This window comes from Mangifera indica, chromosome 9 (genome assembly GCF_011075055.1).
Source record: "Mangifera indica cultivar Alphonso chromosome 9, CATAS_Mindica_2.1, whole genome shotgun sequence".
In the NCBI taxonomy this organism is placed as follows: Eukaryota; Viridiplantae; Streptophyta; class Magnoliopsida; order Sapindales; family Anacardiaceae; genus Mangifera; species Mangifera indica.
In genome coordinates this window covers 17,919,210-17,937,838 of record NC_058145.1, presented here as the reverse complement: position 1 = coordinate 17,937,838, position 18,629 = coordinate 17,919,210, and the positions used below count along the sequence as shown (strand labels likewise).

At 33.6% G+C, this 18,629-nt stretch overlaps 1 protein-coding gene across 7 annotated transcripts; it reads left to right on the top strand.

The window, feature by feature from the left end:
• The first annotated feature begins 2,317 nt into the window (after positions 1-2,317).
• LOC123225521 (inositol hexakisphosphate and diphosphoinositol-pentakisphosphate kinase VIP2-like) lies at positions 2,318-16,985 on the top strand. 7 transcript variants are annotated; one of them, XM_044649508.1, is made up of 30 exons: positions 2,325-2,689; positions 2,792-2,851; positions 2,938-2,984; positions 3,953-4,036; positions 4,518-4,581; positions 4,870-5,023; positions 5,758-5,828; positions 6,313-6,417; positions 7,500-7,592; positions 8,345-8,419; positions 9,122-9,207; positions 10,003-10,206; positions 10,286-10,385; positions 10,494-10,564; positions 10,966-11,047; positions 11,251-11,409; positions 11,543-11,585; positions 11,782-11,864; positions 12,011-12,073; positions 12,155-12,229; positions 12,709-12,834; positions 13,766-14,007; positions 14,268-14,312; positions 14,516-14,582; positions 14,981-15,052; positions 15,215-15,468; positions 15,550-15,607; positions 15,763-15,930; positions 16,170-16,244; positions 16,426-16,985. In XM_044649508.1, the coding sequence occupies exons 1-30, from the start codon at positions 2,606-2,608 to the stop codon at positions 16,690-16,692; spliced, it is 3,177 nt and encodes a 1,058-aa protein (XP_044505443.1). In that variant the 5' UTR covers positions 2,325-2,605; the 3' UTR covers positions 16,693-16,985. The 7 variants fall into 7 exon arrangements, with proteins under 7 accessions (XP_044505445.1, XP_044505443.1, XP_044505444.1 ...); XM_044649509.1 differs by having other exon boundaries at positions 2,326-2,671; XM_044649510.1 differs by lacking the exons at positions 16,170-16,244; positions 16,426-16,985 and adding an exon at positions 16,015-16,163 and having other exon boundaries at positions 2,318-2,689.
• The last annotated feature ends 1,644 nt before the right edge of the window (positions 16,986-18,629 follow it).

Below are 18,629 nucleotides of genomic sequence, written 5' to 3'. Positions count from 1 at the left end.
TTAACAATAGCCAATTCATTGGAGAAAAAAAATTGGCAAAGGATTTGAAGAAAAATCGCTGACAAGGTGAGATGAGCTCAAGCTGAATATTTTTTTTTTTCTTAATTGAAACTTTTTAACAAATCTTTCTTCAGAATTTATTTTGAATGATAGACATGTTGATACTTTTGGTAAACAACCAGCAAAAGCTTGGTGACTGAAGAGAAGAGTCGTTTATGAATAATGAGGTTGAAAGAGAAGAAAAACTACACTTTGGAAGTAACTTTTTGTTATCATAGGAGATATAATACTTTTTATAATCATAACTGAGTTTGAATAAAAATTAATTTGAGATAATCACAAAAATTAATTTAAAATTGATGACAAAAAATATTTTTAGTTCAAACTCAATTTGATTTGTAAAATTTAAATTTAAATTCAACCTAGAATTAATTTAACGTTGGAGTCGTTCCAAATTAAATTCAAACTTACACTCAATTCTTGGGTTGAATTTAAATTTATCCAAACTATGAGTTGAGCTCGAGTTAGTTCGAATAACATTCACCCCTAAATCTCGAATATTATTTATATTAAACAGTATCAAAAAGTTAGATTAAAAAACCTTAAATTACTACAATATCAAAATCACAGGTATTCTTGATTTGTTAGTGTTATATTATAATAATACCCTACCCTCTTGGTATGATTCAACCAATTCAATCATGGGCAGATTAGTCTGACCTGATTCGATTTAAACGATAGTCAAACTGTCCAAAGACTTAAATGAGTTTTGCCCTTAACTCAGATTAGACTGATCACTGGATTATCTATAAAAAATAATAATAATAGTGAATTATATTAATAATGTAATTTTACTCTTTGTTTTTTTATTATGACATGAAATTAAGAGCTAGTCAAAGCTAAAAGTCAAAGATTGGATCAAGTTCTACGTTGAAAAATCAATGCTGGCCCCATTATTTTAAGTGATATCCCCTGGGTAGTATTCTTATCACGACGTTATTTTAAACCAAAAAGTGGCCTTATTCTACTTCTATCTCATTACCTAAACTCTCACTTTTCTCATGCTGTCCTTTCTTTCCCCAAAGTTTTATAAATGTACTAAACAATCCTCTAATTTTGAATTTTTGAACAAAAATTATAATTTATATATCACAATGATGAATCAATAGTCAAAATCAATGGATTAAAGTATATCAAATTGAAATAAAATAAACTCAAGATATAAACAAATTAGAACATATTCATGAGTTTTACTATAATTTGATTTATATAGATTATTTAAACAATTGGAAGAGTTATTATTCTATGTTTAAGGTTTTTTTTTTCTTTTTATTGAGAAGTAAAATAACTTATAAGCATGAGTTTTGTCATTTACTTAAATATGATTTGTTCTTGTTTTTCTCTTGAATAGTCATTTGCAAGCCAACTTTTCATCATCGATAAAGTATATTTCAGAATCTCGTTTCTACATTATTGGTAAACATTGATTCATTTATACTAGTTTTATATTTTAATTTAAGATCAAATTTACGTTAATTAAACGTTTTTATATATAATAAAAGAAAAACGTATAACCCAATGTTTATTAATATTGCATTACCACTAAAAATAAATTTGAATTGAGCATATATAAATAAAGATGACTTAAACTCAAACTCGATATGTATTTAAAAAGTTTGTTCAAATTAACGTTGAGTTATCAAACGAGCTATCAAAAAACCATCAAAGAGGAAGAACTAAGGTCTTATAGAAGAGAAATCACTAAAGATAAAGTTGGAAAACTTTGATATGTCACTATTGTTAATAAAAAGTCATTTCAAAAGATGAAAATTTTGACTACTTTTTAATGACTTATTCTAAAAATTGTATTGACTTTTATAAAAACTAAGATCTTAGAGAGGAGGCATGACCAGAGATAGAGTTGGAAAACTTTGATATATCACTATTATTAATAAAAAGTCATTTTAGAATATGAAAATTTTAATAACTTTTTAATGACTTATTCTAAAAGTTGTTTCGACTTAAACTTAAATTAAGGTTATCTTTGCTTAAGTTTGGACTCATTCAAACTAAATACCGAATTGAGCATAATTTGACTTGACTCATATCCACTCGTAGTTACTGCTTTTATTTAGGGGTGGTTCCATTTTGTTATCATCAATTTCTATCCCTTAGTTTGGCGTTAATTACAAACCTGAGTACCCCGGAATTTTCTCACAAATATGAGGGGACTTGTTGATATTTTCAAATTATCCACGTGATCTTCCTTGTCTCCCCGGAGCAGCAGTGTTTGCATATTCCGGAATCAAAATCTTTATCTCCAAACACTCCGTTTATATAACTAATTTATTTCTTTTTCGCTCCACCTTTTCATATATTTTATTTAGCTGCCATGCGTGTCTTCCTTCCAGCTTTTCTCTGAATCTCGTGCAACTCCTCCAAAACTCACCGTTTCTGCCTTCTCACTGCAGCACAAGATTTCCGTTTCTCCGTCGTCGTTCCATTTTTCTCATCCTCACCTCCTTCAGCCTCGCTTCTTTTTATTCGCGTTGAACGCGCTCTACTCCTGTCGTATTACACCGGAACACACACAGAAGTCAGAAAGATGGGAGTTCAACGCGCAGATGTTGATAAGAAGATAACCATTGGTGTGTGTGTTATGGAAAAGAAGGTGAAATGTGGATGCGAGGTTCTTTTTCTCTTTTTATTACTATTTTTAAAAAATTTTGTTTATTAAATTCAAACACGAAGCGAAGTTTTACTCATGTTTATATTTGATGTGAATTCGTAGGTGTTTTCAGCTCCGATGAGACAGATTCTCGAACGTTTAGAAGCTTTTGGCGAATTTGAGGTTCGTGATTTTCTGCTTCTGTTTTTCTTGTTCTGTTTGCAACGTAATCGTATTCATCGCTTGTTCCTGTTTATGTTATGTTGTAGACCATACATTTTGGAGATAAAGTTATCCTTGAAGATCCGATCGAGTGGTACGTACTCTAACTTAAATGCATTTCGCATGACATGATTAGCTGAAACGTTAAATTTTAAGATGATGATTAGAGGTGGCCGCTGTGTTTTATGATTTTTTTCGAATTTGGAGGTTTTAATTAATAATTATTAATGAATTAATGAAAGCAGCTATTGGTGATCTGTTTTTGAATTTGTTTAGATTATAGCGGGAAATCTAGATTTGGTGCTTTGGAGGTATTGTCAAGAAAAAATTTAACCATTTTGCTTAAGAAATGGAGGCTCGTGAATAGGAAATTAAAGCATATGCTAGATATGGATGCTTTTACCTAAAAGCTGTCTAAAGAGTATTTTTAATTTTCTGCACATGAAAGTTTTTGGGCTTTATGTTTGGTGTAGTTATTGTTAATATTATAATTTATTAACTCTTAATCTTATTGTTGAACATCTATTTTTATTCTAAATACAGAGTTCCTCTGTACTGCTGTGTTTAATAGTGTTTTGTGAATTATCAAAGAAAATGCAATGATTTACAATTAATTTCCTCTACTATTTCTTGCTTTTTTTTTTCTTTTTTGGATGATAAGCACTAATATTATGTTTGCATGGATTTTTTTCTCATTTTTTAGTCTTTTTGTTTCTCTCCGGAACCTAGTCGACAACTATATGGTTTCTTAATGCAATGTTTGGAGTTTCTTTTTACAAAAGAATTCTCTGTCTGATGCATGAATTGATCGAAATTTAACAGTCAAAGTGATAAAATAAATACTTTTAAAATGATTCACACAGCTAAAAGGGGTTAAATTAAGAAAAGGTAAGGTTATGACACATGTTTATGCACTTTTTGAGAGAACCTGGGTTATTAACTTGTTGACTGGATTATTTTGACCAGATACCTATTCATTTTAGCTGTCAAGTCTTTCGAGTTTTAAGAATATAGTTAGCTTCTAGGAGATGACTAAATTGTTGTGATATTTGCTTATTTCAGCTGGCCTATCTGTGATTGCTTGATTGCTTTCTATTCATCTGGTTATCCCCTTGAAAAGGCTGAGGCATATGCTGCATTAAGAAAGTAAGTTCTAATCATGGTTATGCCCCCTTAATGGTTTTTTGCATTTTTTAAATTCCTGTTTTAATTTTGATTTTTAATTATTTCTTTCCTTATAAACATGAAGTTAACTTCTTTTGTATGATTTTTGTGTACTTGAGATATGCTTCTTTGTTGTTATTTAAATGAAATAATTTAATCGACTTGGTATATTGAAGGGCCCAATGAATTAGGATTTCCCTATTGGGCCGGGTCATTTCAAGTTAAGCGGATTTATTAAAAGAAACATTTATTGTCATATATTGCAGACATCAATAAACAATCTTGTATGACCTATCATCCAATGTAACTATTCTAGTTGCATCAATCTTTTATATTTGTTTTTGCATTGCTTATTATTTATTAAATAAAAGTTGCTGGTATTATGGCCTGTCTAGCTAAAATTTCACTTAACATATGATTGTTATCTAATGAATACTTCTCTTTGTTATTACTCTTATATTAGGCCTTTTTTGGTAAATGAATTGGAGCTACAACATCTTATCCATGATCGAAGGAAGGTATACAAGGTATGCATTCCAATTTTCTACCTCATTTGAAGGGTTTGTGTCTTTTCTTTGATCATGAATCCTAGTGAAGCCGGTCAAATTTAACTTTTATCTTCACCTGAATGCTAAGGTGACCAAGCTTTTTGTATCGGTCTTCCTCCATATGCCGTGAGAGTATAGCCCTTGAACATTCTTACTTATCTACAAAAAGAAAACAACACAATTTTAATATGTTAAGTATAATTTTGTCACATTTCCACTGTGCGAACAATCCAATGATATATGCTAATAATTTTTGAGGGATCTCAGCGACTGGAAATGTTTGGAATCCCAGTTCCAAGATACGCCCTTGTAAATAGGGAATTACCATATCAGGAGCTGGATTATTTTGTTGAGGAAGAAGATTTTGTTGAGGTTCATGGGAATCGCTTCTGGAAGCCATTTGTAGAGAAGCCTATTAATGGTGAGCTTGCCCTTGCTTTCTTCCTCTATGTTGCTTCTCCTTAATATTTTAACTGGTAAATAGGATAGAATCCTTTTTCAGAAGCATCTTGTGTCCTCTTGGAATCATGCTCTCAGAATTGTATAAAGTGCATTAATTTGAATTATGGCTTGTTGCAATTTCATGTAGTGAGATTTCATTTGCAGCTTCATCATTTGGGTCATTCTTGGCATTTAAGGAGTAAGAATAATAGTGTATCTATATGGCAGGTAATGGAACTGTTAATTATTGTGATATAATGCCTTCACAGCATACATGTATAGGTTGATGACATTATTATTATTCTTACTTTTTAACTGAACCTGATTTCATCTGTGCAAATTTGTTGCTCAGTAGCTTGTAAGAAAAACGTTTTGATGGAGCAAGAAATTGAAAAACTCAAATGCAGCCTAGGGTTTGCTTGTTTTTGTGTTTCAGCTACTGGAATTCAATAACTCTTGAAGACCGTGAAGTCATAAACACATTCAGTTATAAATTTGTGTCCTGTTGTTCAATATTTAACTTTTCATTCTGTTATATAGGTTTATTTAGCATCTTAATTTGATTAGTAACTGCTACCTAGAGAGCTTAATATGTGATATTTGCTATGAGTTTGGGTATATAGCTATTTATTTATAACTTATACCTCATTTTGCAAAATTTGTTGTTTCAGAGTGGATATGTGGCAATGACTCTCATTTTGTGCTTTTGTTAAGGGGATGATCATAGTATTATGATATACTATCCAAGCTCAGCTGGTGGAGGTATGAAGGAATTATTTAGGAAGGTCAGCATTTCAATTGTTGTCTATTTGTTTGTAATGTTTGTATTTGCTCTTACGTTTTGATATCATTTGTAGTGTTAATTCTAATATGATTGATTACTAGGTGATTCTTTTACAGGAAAGATATATGTACTTTTGATAGATTCAAATTATGTAAGAATCATGATTCGGTTGGGTTTCATTGGCGCTTGCTGCCTAAGAATGCAACCTTTTTTTAGTTAGGCCAGACTTGAGTTCTTCTGCCCATAAAAATAGCAAACCCAGTCCTATCTGTTGGGCCTGGTGTGAATTGTTTTGTGGATACTGCTTAGCTTTTGCCACTTTGACAATACTATGAAATACTGTCATCTATATATTATGATTTAGTTATGGCATTTCAGCATGCATAGCAGCTTGTAAATGCTTTTTGTGATGGTCCTCTGTATGTACTGATGATTTTAATTTTATTATCCATGATTTCTGGTGTGTAATCAATTTTATATTGTAGGTTGGAAACCGGTCAAGTGAGTTCCATCCAGAGGTCAGAAGGGTGAGGCGCGAAGGCTCATATATATATGAGGAATTTATGCCAACAGGAGGAACAGATGTCAAGGTTGTATATAATGTCCAACAGATGGATTTGTTATTACTATAGGCAGTTTATATTTGATTGTTGCAAAGATTGTCGAAAGCTATTTTATTGCTAAATTAGTATTTATTTCTGGCAATTGAGGATATTGCATTTTCCATTTAACTTATTACTGCATCTTTTTATGCTGTTGACTTGAATATTGCACGAAACTGAATAAAGCAGGTTTATTGAAATTATGACCTAGACAATTAATGGTCAGGCCTCAAGTAATGTTCAGATGTTAATATTGCATATTGGGGGAACATACACTGAGGCATGTAAAGGTTTAGGGTATTGGAATTTGTGAAAGTAAATATTTGTATATCATGTCAAAAGAAGAAAAAATTTGCCTTGCTGGTGACTTTTTTTGGATAAAAAATCTTAAAACAAATAGAAGTTAGTATTTTGGGAAATGAATCATAAAATGGAAATGCAAGTTAGAGTTATTATTATCAAAATCTTTTTCAGCAGTGTTTTCTTGTTAGTGGTGCTGATGTTGATTGTAATTACATGTCATCTAGGATGGCAACTGACCCATGCATTAATTTTTAGAAAAAAGCAATATAGAACTAATAGAGTAAGCCGAAAACAAAGGGAGAAAATGATAGAAGGTAAAAAATTCTAGCATGTGCTTGTTGTTATGTCTGTTCTTTCAAGGAGGTTTGGCACTGTTTGCTTGATACTGCTTCTGTGTGAAATAATTACGTTCGACACAGTACCTGTTGGATATTATTCTTTTGTCTTCACATGTTCCATGTGAGAGGACAATGTCAATAATGTTTCTGTATTTTTTCAAGCATTGATTATTTCTTTCGATTGATTAGGTATACATATATATTCTTTGCCCACTACATATTCTGCTCACTGTAATTTGTCTTGCTGAATTGTATCTTTTACCCTTCATTGTTCTACCATGTTGTTTCTGCTCTTACTGTTCATTCCATTACATCTGAAATTATTTCATATATTTCATAGCTGCATGCACACTAATCTGTGTAATTAATGTAGTTGTTCTACTTTGATTTTTGCTATTGATTGTTTTGAATCATTGTCAAATAATATAGGTGTATACAGTTGGTCCTGAATATGCTCATGCTGAGGCAAGGAAGTCTCCTGTTGTTGATGGCGTTGTTATGAGAAATCCTGATGGCAAGGAAGTAAGTATTGCGCACCACATAAATGTTCTATGAGATTATGCATCTTTTTATTTTATTTTGTTTTTTCTTCATCACTTGCTTTCTATTTCTCATGTGTGAACCCAGAATTTGAAAGTTCAGTTTAGCTTCTTGTCATCTTTTCATTTTTTTCTGGGCACTCTCCAGTGTCTGAGTTTATACCTTGTCCACACTTTAGCATCAAGGAATATTTATGTTTTGACTGTACTTAATAATTATTTTATAGTGAACATACACAGTGAGCACCAAGCATGACAGGTGCCATGCTAACTATTACAAGCTGTTGCAGGGAAAGATGCAAAACCTGAAAGTAAAGATGATATTTTAGGAATGATTTTAGTTTTTAGTGTGTATAGGAACTGTAACTATTTGAATAGAATTGGTTTTGAAGTTGGTGAAATAATTACCGCTATAAATAGGTGTTTATCTACTTGTCTGAGAGGGCAGATGACTGATTTTGGAATAAAAAATACTGGCCCTTGTATCATAGTATGTCTGCCTCATCTAGGAATTCTCATCTTTATTTCTTAGTTCTCATTCTCTGTGATATCTATTGATTTCTCCTTTTATTAATCTCTATTTTCGTTTTCTCTCTCTTTTTATCTCTCTTAGTCTCTTGCCTACAAAATTTTTGGGTCCTGTATCAATTAGTACTTGAACTTTCTTTCTCCTACAGGAATTGTTGAACAGTATGGTATTTGATAATTATTTTTTGTTATTTTTTCTTTTGGTAGGTGAGGTATCCTGTATTACTGACACCTAACGAGAAGCAGATGGCTAGGGAGGTTTGCTTGGCATTTAGGCAAGCGGTATGTAAATATTTTAGCAAGTGTGTGATTTTGTTTCTCCACATTCCAATGTCACCATTGTCATTGCATCTGTCCTGAACAATATACTGGAGTTTGGTTCTATCTTATTGCTTGTGGTATAATGAACTTCGAATGTTTCTCTTAAATGATTGATAGGAATGATATATCAATGAGTTTTTTGCTTTTTTATTCATTTATCATTATTATTAATTGTATTAGGTAGTGCTTCTTTGGCTAATGAACTTAGCTAAAGCTCACTAGATTGTTTGCTTTCTCAATATCGTCTTTTTTTGTTGACTTCTGTCAATCCTATTTGTTTGAATGTTAGCTTCTTGAGCTATTGTTTGCAGCTATTTGTTTAGCATATGCTTTGCTATGCTGGTTTTGAGATTCTGTCATTTTAACTTGCTATTTTAATAATTTTTGAAATATCATTGGAGGTTTTATTTTTAAATGTCTATAAACACCTGAACCTTATCTTAAATGGGCCCAATGGTTAGGTAATGCAGATTGGATAAAATTATTATGTGTTTTGTTCAGAGTAGTGTTGCATCTGTTGTATAATTGCATCATTCTATACCTTCTAGCTGTTAACATATGGCTCCATAACAAAGATGAATGCTTTCACATGCTTACCATCTATAATAAGAAATTTATCATTAGAAACGGAATAGTTATTCTTCAAACTGTTTTTGTGTACAGGTTTGTGGGTTTGATCTCTTGCGCTCTGAGGGGCGCTCATATGTTTGTGATGTAAATGGATGGAGTTTTGTTAAGAACTCTTACAAGTAATGCTGTGTAAATTATGTCATTGTAATTACTTTTTATCAACTGCATTTGTTTTTTGGTACAGTAGCAAAATAAAAGCTTGTGTGTGCATATAGACACACCTAACTGTATTTGTTTTTAAGGTACAGTAACAAAATTAAAGCTCATGTGTACATAAACGCACCTTTGTTCATACAACATGTACTAATTAATTCGTTTACATTTAATACTCTCCACATCATCCCCTTTCCTAAGTGGGAAAAAGAAATTGTTTCTTCAAGGTGCCTTGTCTGATGATATAGGACAATAGCAGAAACTAATCAAACTAGTAAAGAGAAGGAAAAGAGAGTTAAAATTTGAAAGAAAAAAGAGAAAACTGAATGATAAAATCGAGGAAGGAAAAGAGAAGAATAGTAGATGTATACATGGATAAGAAGGAAAAGAAGAGAAGAAGAGAGATTAGGGACAGATTGATCAGAAAGATAGATGTTGCAGAAGGCAAGAAATAAAGTAGAGGAGAGAAGAATCAGACAGATTAAGAGGGAAACAAAAGCATAAAAGGAAAGCAGAGAAATAGAGAAATTTCTGACCTCTTCATGCAAAGATTTTCTAATGCCAACCCATGAAATTGAATGATGTTTATGATGACTTGAAAGGTAAAAATATGGCTTTGCTAATGTGAGTAGTGAGATCATTAAATCTCTCGTACAATCTTAAGAGACCTTACCATCAAAGCTAATATTTCTTACTCACATGCTCAAGGTTTCATGTTTCTTTGATAAACAAGTTAATGTGGTTTCTCTTTCCAAACTCAGGTACTATGATGATGCTGCTTGCGTGCTAAGGAATATGTTTTTAGATGCAAAGGCTCCTCATCTCTCTGCAGCAATTCCACCTACCTTACCATGGAAAGTCAACAAACCAGTCCAACTTTCTGAGGGACTGACTCGTCAGGGAAGTGGGCTTGGCAAATTTGGGCAGTCTGAGGAACTACGTTGTGTGATTGTTGTTATGCGCCAGTATGTTATAGTATATGCTTTTCTATACCTGATTCAGTGTAAAACTTTCTCCCTTTCTTAGTTCTGTTTAACTGGGCAGTGGTGATAGAACACCCAAGCAGAAGGTGAAGTTGAAAGTTACAGAGGAAAGATTGCTGAACTTGATGCTAAAGTACAATGGAGGGCGACCTAGATCTGAGGTGAATCTTGATCTGGAAGAATTGAATAAAAAAGGGGAAAAAAAATTTGTTTAAGCATTTATCTATAAATTTATGACTTTTAATATTTCATGGGTATCTTTCTTGCAGACAAAACTTAAAAGTGCTGTCCAGTTACAAGATTTATTAGATGCCACACGAATGCTTGTACCTCGTTCAAGGTTTATTTCATATCTAATAATTTACTTGTTTATTGTGTAAAGAAAGTTTATGCTAGCATGTTATATGCAATTTACCTTCACCACCACCATCTCAAAGAAAATTTTTAGATTTATGGCTTGAGATGTCAGAGAACCAAACTGATTAGAAAACTAAGCCTCTCAATCTTGGGTTTGCTCAACTAAAAAACTTTCATACTTAACGAGGGGCTCAAATGAATCCTGATATATGGTTTAATTCTAACAAGCTACCCTTGTTAATAGTTTGGTAATGCGAGAGACATGCATTTATACTGATATAAATACGTATTTACTCATAACTGTCATATTATAAATTAGATTATAAAAACTGAATTTTCTGAAACAGAGCAGTGATTTAACGATGATTTTTTTGCATTATGTAGACCAGACCACGAAAGTGATAGTGAGGCAGAAGACATAGAGCATGCTGAAAAGCTTCGTCAAGTAAAAGCAGTGCTTGAAGAGGTTAGTTTCGCTTGGAGCTTTATATTTGATTGATATTAAAATTGGTGCATTATGGTTAGTTTGCTGGTGCCTAAAGTGAATTCATTATACTTTTTTCATGAATTTTATTTCAGATAGTACTCTCTCATCATCATAGGGATGTCATTGGTTTTTCCTGAACTATGATTTGCTATGTGTCACTTTGAAATTGTTTTGCCATGCAGGGTGGACATTTTTCTGGCATCTATAGGAAAGTTCAACTAAAGCCACTGAAATGGGTCAAAGTTGCCAGAAGTAATGGTGAAGTTGAGGACGAATGGCCAGTGGAAGCTCTGATGGTTCTTAAATATGGAGGTGTTCTTACACATGCTGGCAGAAAACAGGTGTTGATTATTAGTCTCTTATGGGCATATATAATTTGTATTTGCATATGTTTATGAAAAATTGATGTTGCATTTCATTATATTTTTTAAAGCTTTCGTTGGTTCTCTTTCTTCGTTCTACCATGTGCTGCAGGCAGAAGAACTGGGTAGATATTTTCGAAATAATATGTATCCAGGTCAGAATGATGGATCCTTCTACTGTTATTAGTAAAATCCTATTTATTTAGACATAATTATGCCCTAAGTTGACTTGGTTACTTCCTTCAACATTTAGCTATATTTAAGAATGAACCTCCATTGCTGAATTGTTATGTAATTTCTGGTATTGATCTCTTTCTGTGCTTCTCTTGATAAGGTGTTACATGTTTTCAGTTGAAGGTACTGGACTCCTACGCCTCCATAGTACATATAGACATGATCTTAAAATTTACAGCTCTGATGAGGGCCGTGTGCAGGTAATGTTTTAGTGATGCAGTAAGATTATAGAATTAATCTTTGATGTCTTCATGCTAAAGTATTAAATTGCAAAATATTCATGGCCTTTGGCCTTGTCTCTGACATCTTTAATAAGTTGCATCATAAAGGAGATATTTGTTGGCAGATGTCTGCAGCTGCATTCGCCAAAGGCCTCCTTGACCTTGAAGGACAGTTGACGCCAATCCTAGTATGTACTCTACTTGTTTGATAGATTTTTGACTGCTGTGTGACTTTTTATGTATATAACTGAATGTGCCATCTTTTTAAGGTCTCCCTTGTTAGCAAAGACTCCTCTATGTTGGATGGACTTGATAACGCTAGCAGTGAGATGGATGAAGCCAAGGTCTATCTTTCTTCTTGTATTGATTTATGCATTATCTTCATATATCATATGTCAATCCTCAAGAAAATGAAATTCTTGGCTTAATAGGTGCTCTGTGCAGTCTTTTCTTCTGTTTTGGGTTTAAATATATATAGAAAAGAGTGAGGCATATTTAATGGTTCTGTTAGCCATAGACATTCATGTTATTGCTCAGTATTATATGTTTATGTATGTGTGCATGCACTTAAACATGAATAATAGACCAGTGCTGCTCTTATTGTAGCAAAGTTGGTAAAACACCTCACATCACTTGGTAACTTTGAACTTGGGTTGTTAGATACTATTGGCTTCTGAGTGACATGAATGTGTACTCATGAGGTTTTTATTAAGCATTTACTGAAGTTTTGAATTGCTCTTCTGATGATAGATCTTTCTTATTTTATTCGACTTTTTATAAAAATCTTTGGTTTGTATCTTTCTACAATTTAAGTTGTTTGCAGGCTAGGTTGAATGATATTATTATTAATGGGTCTAAGAGAAGTCATATCAATGGATCATCTGAATTCCCTTGGATGGCTGATGGAGTTGGACTTCCCCATAATGCTTCTGAACTGTTACCCAAACTGGTAACTACATTTGCTTAAGTTCAGTGTTATACTTTTGATTACTCCTCCCATTATCAAATAAACTGCCTGTATTAGGTAAACAAATGCACTTTCATTTAGCGTATTTGACTGATATGAGAGGAGGCCCAAGGCATGTATTGCTTTATTCTTTACATTTTTCTTTATTTCTTTCTGCTATTGCTAAGTTCATTGTTGCATTTTTTTGGTTGGCTTGCTTTATCAGTGAATTTGACTAAATCTTTGATGGAGGTCTTGATGTTTCAATTGCCTTGGTATGTCATCTTTCTTGAAAGATGAACATGTCAATGCTTTAATTGTTTTATTATTTTGGACCATATATGCCAGATATTCACTTTTTAAAGAGAGAAGCATATTTCTTATGTTGGTTAATGTAATCTATGCTAAAAGAAAAAAGTGATTCCATTCAAAAAATAAGTTATCTGTGTTAAATCAAGTGTCTGTCCGTTTTTAATATGTATGATTCTTGAACCATCTAGATGAAGACATCCACAATGCACTGATTGCAGATTGAGCAATCTGATACTCATTTTCCGTGTAGCATTTTGTGCTTGTCATAGCCTTTGATAAGCATTGGCAAAATTAAGTATGAATTTCTATGATCAACTTGTCAGGAAGAGATGACTTATTTATGCCATTTGATTAGTTAGAATTGTGGTTTGATGCTTTGAATGGTTACTGTTACTGGAATCTTTTATGGACACTGCACTGTGCTTTTAACATTTCTTTTTGGGTTGAGTAATTCAGTTGGAATATGCAAATATAAAAGAAAGAAAATTCTTCTATCATTGTGTTTGCTTGACTTTGCTGTGACTAATTCTCTTTTGTGACCAATTCGCCATTAGGCATGTTTCATGTTATAAGTGGGGAAAATCAGTCCAATTTATCATACTCCTTTTCTTGTCATAAATAGCTAAAGTTGACTAAGAAGGTAACGGAACAAGTAAGACTACTTGCCAAGGATAAAGATGAGAATCTTACTGAGACAAGCACTTACGATGTCTTTCTTCCTTATGACCAAGCCAAGGCCCTTGGTAAGACAAATATTGATGTTGATCGTATTGCTGCCGGGTTACCTTGTGGTAGTGAGGGATTTCTTTTGATGTATGCTCGTTGGAGAAAACTTGAAAGGGACTTGTATAATGAACGGAAAGAGTAAGTTCTTATTTTTCTCACTGGAATTATGTCTGGATAGGATTCATTTTGTCTTCTGCTGGTTGCTTATGATATTCCTTTTCGATAATGGTATGAATTGTGTTAGTTGATGTAAAGCCATTTGAAAGTGTTCATTCTAGACACTTGTGTTGTGTAGTCTTGGCTCTAGGGGCCAGCTACTTCTGAGGCTGTAGACTGTGCCCTTCTAATTGAGTTGTTGTTCTTTCAGTAGATATACTGACAACTGGATTTACATGCAGCCGATTTGACATAACTCAAATTCCAGATGTTTATGACTCATGCAAGTAAGTCATCCTTTCTCATTTTAATTTTTATGGCATTATGTTAGCAGAATATTGTACTAAGTTGATGTCTGCCATAAAAGATTTACCTGACCACAAATTTTTCACTGCGTGCCAATATTATAAATGATCACTGGTCTTTAAAGCTGCCGCCAATTCTATCCTGACCCATAGTCTTTGTGTTTTCTTTTACCTTTCTTTGACAGATATGATCTGTTGCATAATGCTCACCTTAACCTAGAAGGGTTGGATGAACTCTTCAAAGTTGCTCAGGTACAAACAAAATTAACCGTACATCTTAACTAATCTCTAGAGGGAAAGTATCTGCATCCTTTTCTCTCTTGCATCAACAATTCTCTATTTTATTGAAATGGTATTGCATAATACTTCCTCTTGCTTATGATACAGTAAGGCAGGTATATTGAACCCCCAACCATAACTGTATGGAGTGCTTTCACAATCTTCCCTGTGTTGCTTTTCATGACTGTGCCTTTCAAGCCAATAAATTCTCTTTTTACTAGAATAAAAACCATTTCTAAGAAGCCAAACACCTCTTGTATGTTTCACATACTGGGACCCTTTTTCTTTTGGGTGGGTGGGGGGGTGTGTTGGTTGATGTGTTAGTGTGTCATATCAGAACTTGTCTTAATATCTGGATAATGTAAATGCAGTTACTTGCTGACGGTGTCATCCCAAACGAGTATGGAATTAATCCCAAGCAGAAATTGAAGATTGGTTCAAAGGTGAACTCTCAACTGATCTTTCCCTCATTGCTTATAGAAATATAAGTTACTGGATCTGATATCCTCGTTCTGTCTCTTCATATGCCAGTAAATGGTAGATCCGAATAAAATGATATAATTGCATATCTGAAGATTATTAATTATTATTTTGTTGTGATTCAGATTGCTCGATATTTGTTGGGGAAAATTTTAATTGATCTGCAGAATACTCGCGAAGAAGCAATTGGTGTTGCTGAATTGAAGAGTAATCAGAAGCAAGGTGTGACGATTACTAGGACTGAAAAGGATGATACTGATTATCATTCAAAGCATGTTACCAAAACTGATGACATGAGAAGAACTAGTACCACTAGTGAAAAGTCAATGGATCAAGATGATGATGAGGATAAAGAGACCAAATACCGTTTGGATCCAAAGTATATAATTGAACCTCTTGAATTATTTCGTATTGCCTGGTGTATGGTTTGCCATCTTACGGTTTCCTTTCTTTTTGTCAGGTATGCTAATGTAAGAACACCTGAACGCCATGTCCGTACACGCCTTTACTTTACATCAGTGAGTACAATATGCACAAGATACACATGCATGTGCGTGTGTGTGTGTGTGTGTGTATTTGACCTTTTAAATTTGTAGAGATTATTTAGTTTCCTATTTTCAGTTATTCAAAATTGATATTCTCAATGTTTGATTTGCCTAAATTTGAATGACAGGAATCACACATCCATTCCCTCATGAATGTTCTTCGCTATTGTAACCTAGATGAATCTCTTCGAGGAGAGGAAAGCCTTGTATGTCATAGTGCTTTGGAGCGTTTATGTAAAACCAAGGAGCTTGACTACATGAGTTATATTGTGCTGAGGATGTTTGAAAACACAGCCGTAAGTATTCTCATTTTAGAGAACTTTCTTTAGTAGGTATTTCTTGTTATTAATGGTTGGCCCTTGTAAATATTACATGGTCAGTTGTGAAAACTGGTGTCATGAAGCCAGTTTAGACCGCTCGATCAGACTGCTGAACCGGGCCTTGGTTGTTTTGATTTGGAGTCATACATCAGAGCCATTTTGAAAACTAGAAATTAGTTTTCTGAAGCTGTGGTGTTTCTTAATTTGAATTACAGGTACCATTAGAAGACCCAAAAAGGTTCCGCATCGAGTTAACCTTCAGCCGTGGGGCTGATTTATCCCCTTTGGAGGTAATCCACTTTTAATTACAATAGAGAGAAACCCAATTAAATTGTCTTTTTCGGAAGCCAACCATAACAGCATCGTACAAACTTGTCCCATTCCTATTAATTTTGAGGTTAATATCAAATTTTATGTTGTGTGGAAATCCCATTTGTATTACAAACCTGCCTCCATTTTTTCGCTTTGCAGAAGAGCGACAGTGAAGCTGCTTCATTGCATCAAGAGCACACATTACCAATAATGGGTCCAGAGAGGCTGCAAGAAGTGGGAGCATATCTTACCTTAGAGAAACTGGAAAAAATGTTTCGCCCATTTGCCATGCCTGCAGAGGACTTCCCTCCACCGTCAATTCCTGCAGGATTCTCTGGCTCTTTCTCAAAAAGTTCAGCAGTCCTCGAGCGACTGGTCAATCTTTGGCCGTTCCATAAGCATGCTAACCCCAACGGAAAGCAATAACAAGTACCCAAAGTATCTCTGTCTCTCTCTCTCGTCAATTATTTCATACGCTGCATCCTAATATGCCTAGCAATTAAATCATAAATCAGCCAAGTGGTCATCGACCTCTGTGGACAAATTTTGGATCAAACTAACCGCTCCCAACAACAAATTAATTTGTTAATTTGTTGTTGGGAGAAGTCTTATTCTGGTGCTGAATTTGTCTGTTTGCATTATTCTTGTAATCTTTTTGTTTATCAATGTCAATTGCTATATTCATTAATCAATAATCAACTCCACACATTTAACATTAAGCACAAGTGGAAGAATGAAAATAAAAATTAAAAAAATTGAGCTGATGATCAAATTGTCGGGAAGTATTATGTGGGTTAGATTCGATCCATATTGAGATTGACAAGCTAAATAAATCGATGTTTAAACTCAATTTGGTTTGTAAAATCGAGATTTTGACTTTTGAATTAGATTTAAATCAAACTTGAATTTGACTTGTTTAAAAAATGAGTTGTTTGAACCAAGGTTTTTAAAATCAGACCGGAGTAAAAACCGTCTTGAGTATTGGTTTTAGTTGAACCGGTCGGATCGTTTGAACTGACTGATTCGACCGGTTATCCTTGAGAATCACTGCACGCTCAGCTAATTCATTCTTATTAGTTTCACAGCCAATCAAATCTTGCAGACTCTCATTTAAGCTCCGCTCATCAAACAAATCACAATTGAAGGAACTAAAAGGCTCTGATTCTATCCTACTTAGAATTTTATCTACCCAATATTCAGTATCTAAAGGCTTTCACTCACCATTCTTAATAAACGTAATCACTTTATTGGGAATCTGAAACTCCAGTTCCACCCTATCAAGATTCCTTCAATGAAACTCTCTAGAATGCTTTCTATACAACCCCAAACCTCCAAACTTCAAGCGACAATCACAACACTCCCAGCACATCCAAGTTTTGTGTTCTTTAGTAAAATCAATGGCTTCCTTGTCTGCCAGATGAACATTTATTGATTTTCAGTGTCTTTGGAGCTCTTCAAGACTCACTATAAAGAAATCCCTTTTCTTCTCAGCATTTAATGTATTCCAGAAGGACTTATATTCCACTCTCTTTACATCATAAACCTCATAGTACTTCTCCATACCGTTTTGAGTATGCAGGACTGAAGCAATGGCGTCAGCGGCAACACAGGTCTAGATTTGAGCAACGTCGACAATGCCGAAAACAATTTCTATTGAAGTGGTATACATAAAATTAAAAAGATCAAAAAGAAAAGGTGTAGTAAAATACTGTGGCACAATAAAAAATAATGTTTTATTAATTTATTTTACATTGTATCTGTTGACTCAACAGTGAATGTGCTGGCCCGGTTTGGAATTGTGAACCGGACTAGACCGCAAACCGGACATGAACCGTCGGGCTAATCACGGTTCAATTTGAAAATTTAAAAAACGGTTTTTTCTAATTATAAAATCGCTACAGTATTCGGTTCATGGTTCAACCGGTTGAACCGGCCGGTCCAGTCCGGTTTTTTAAACCTTGGTTCGAACTAGATTTTATTCAAGTTCAAATTTAGTTTATGGATCCAAATTGTGATTTGAGCTTGAGTAGCCCTAAAGTGAAATTACTTTTCAGTGTCCTTTAAAAATAGTGATATCATGTACTTATAGCTTTTCTGCTCGAAAGTGATTCTATGCATGGATATAGGGGCCTTCTGCCCGAGCATTTCTCTCTTTCTTTTCTTCTGTCTTTCCTGCTTCTGGGCTCTCAGCAATAATTTAGTGAATATTCTTCTTACGAATTCACTAATTCTCTAATAAAAAATATCATTTTAGCGGCATCCCAACAGAGAAATATTATTTATCTTCATTATTATAAATAATCAATTTTTTAAATAAATAGAAAAAAAAATAATGTGTATTTTCCTTTGTGGAGATGGCATAA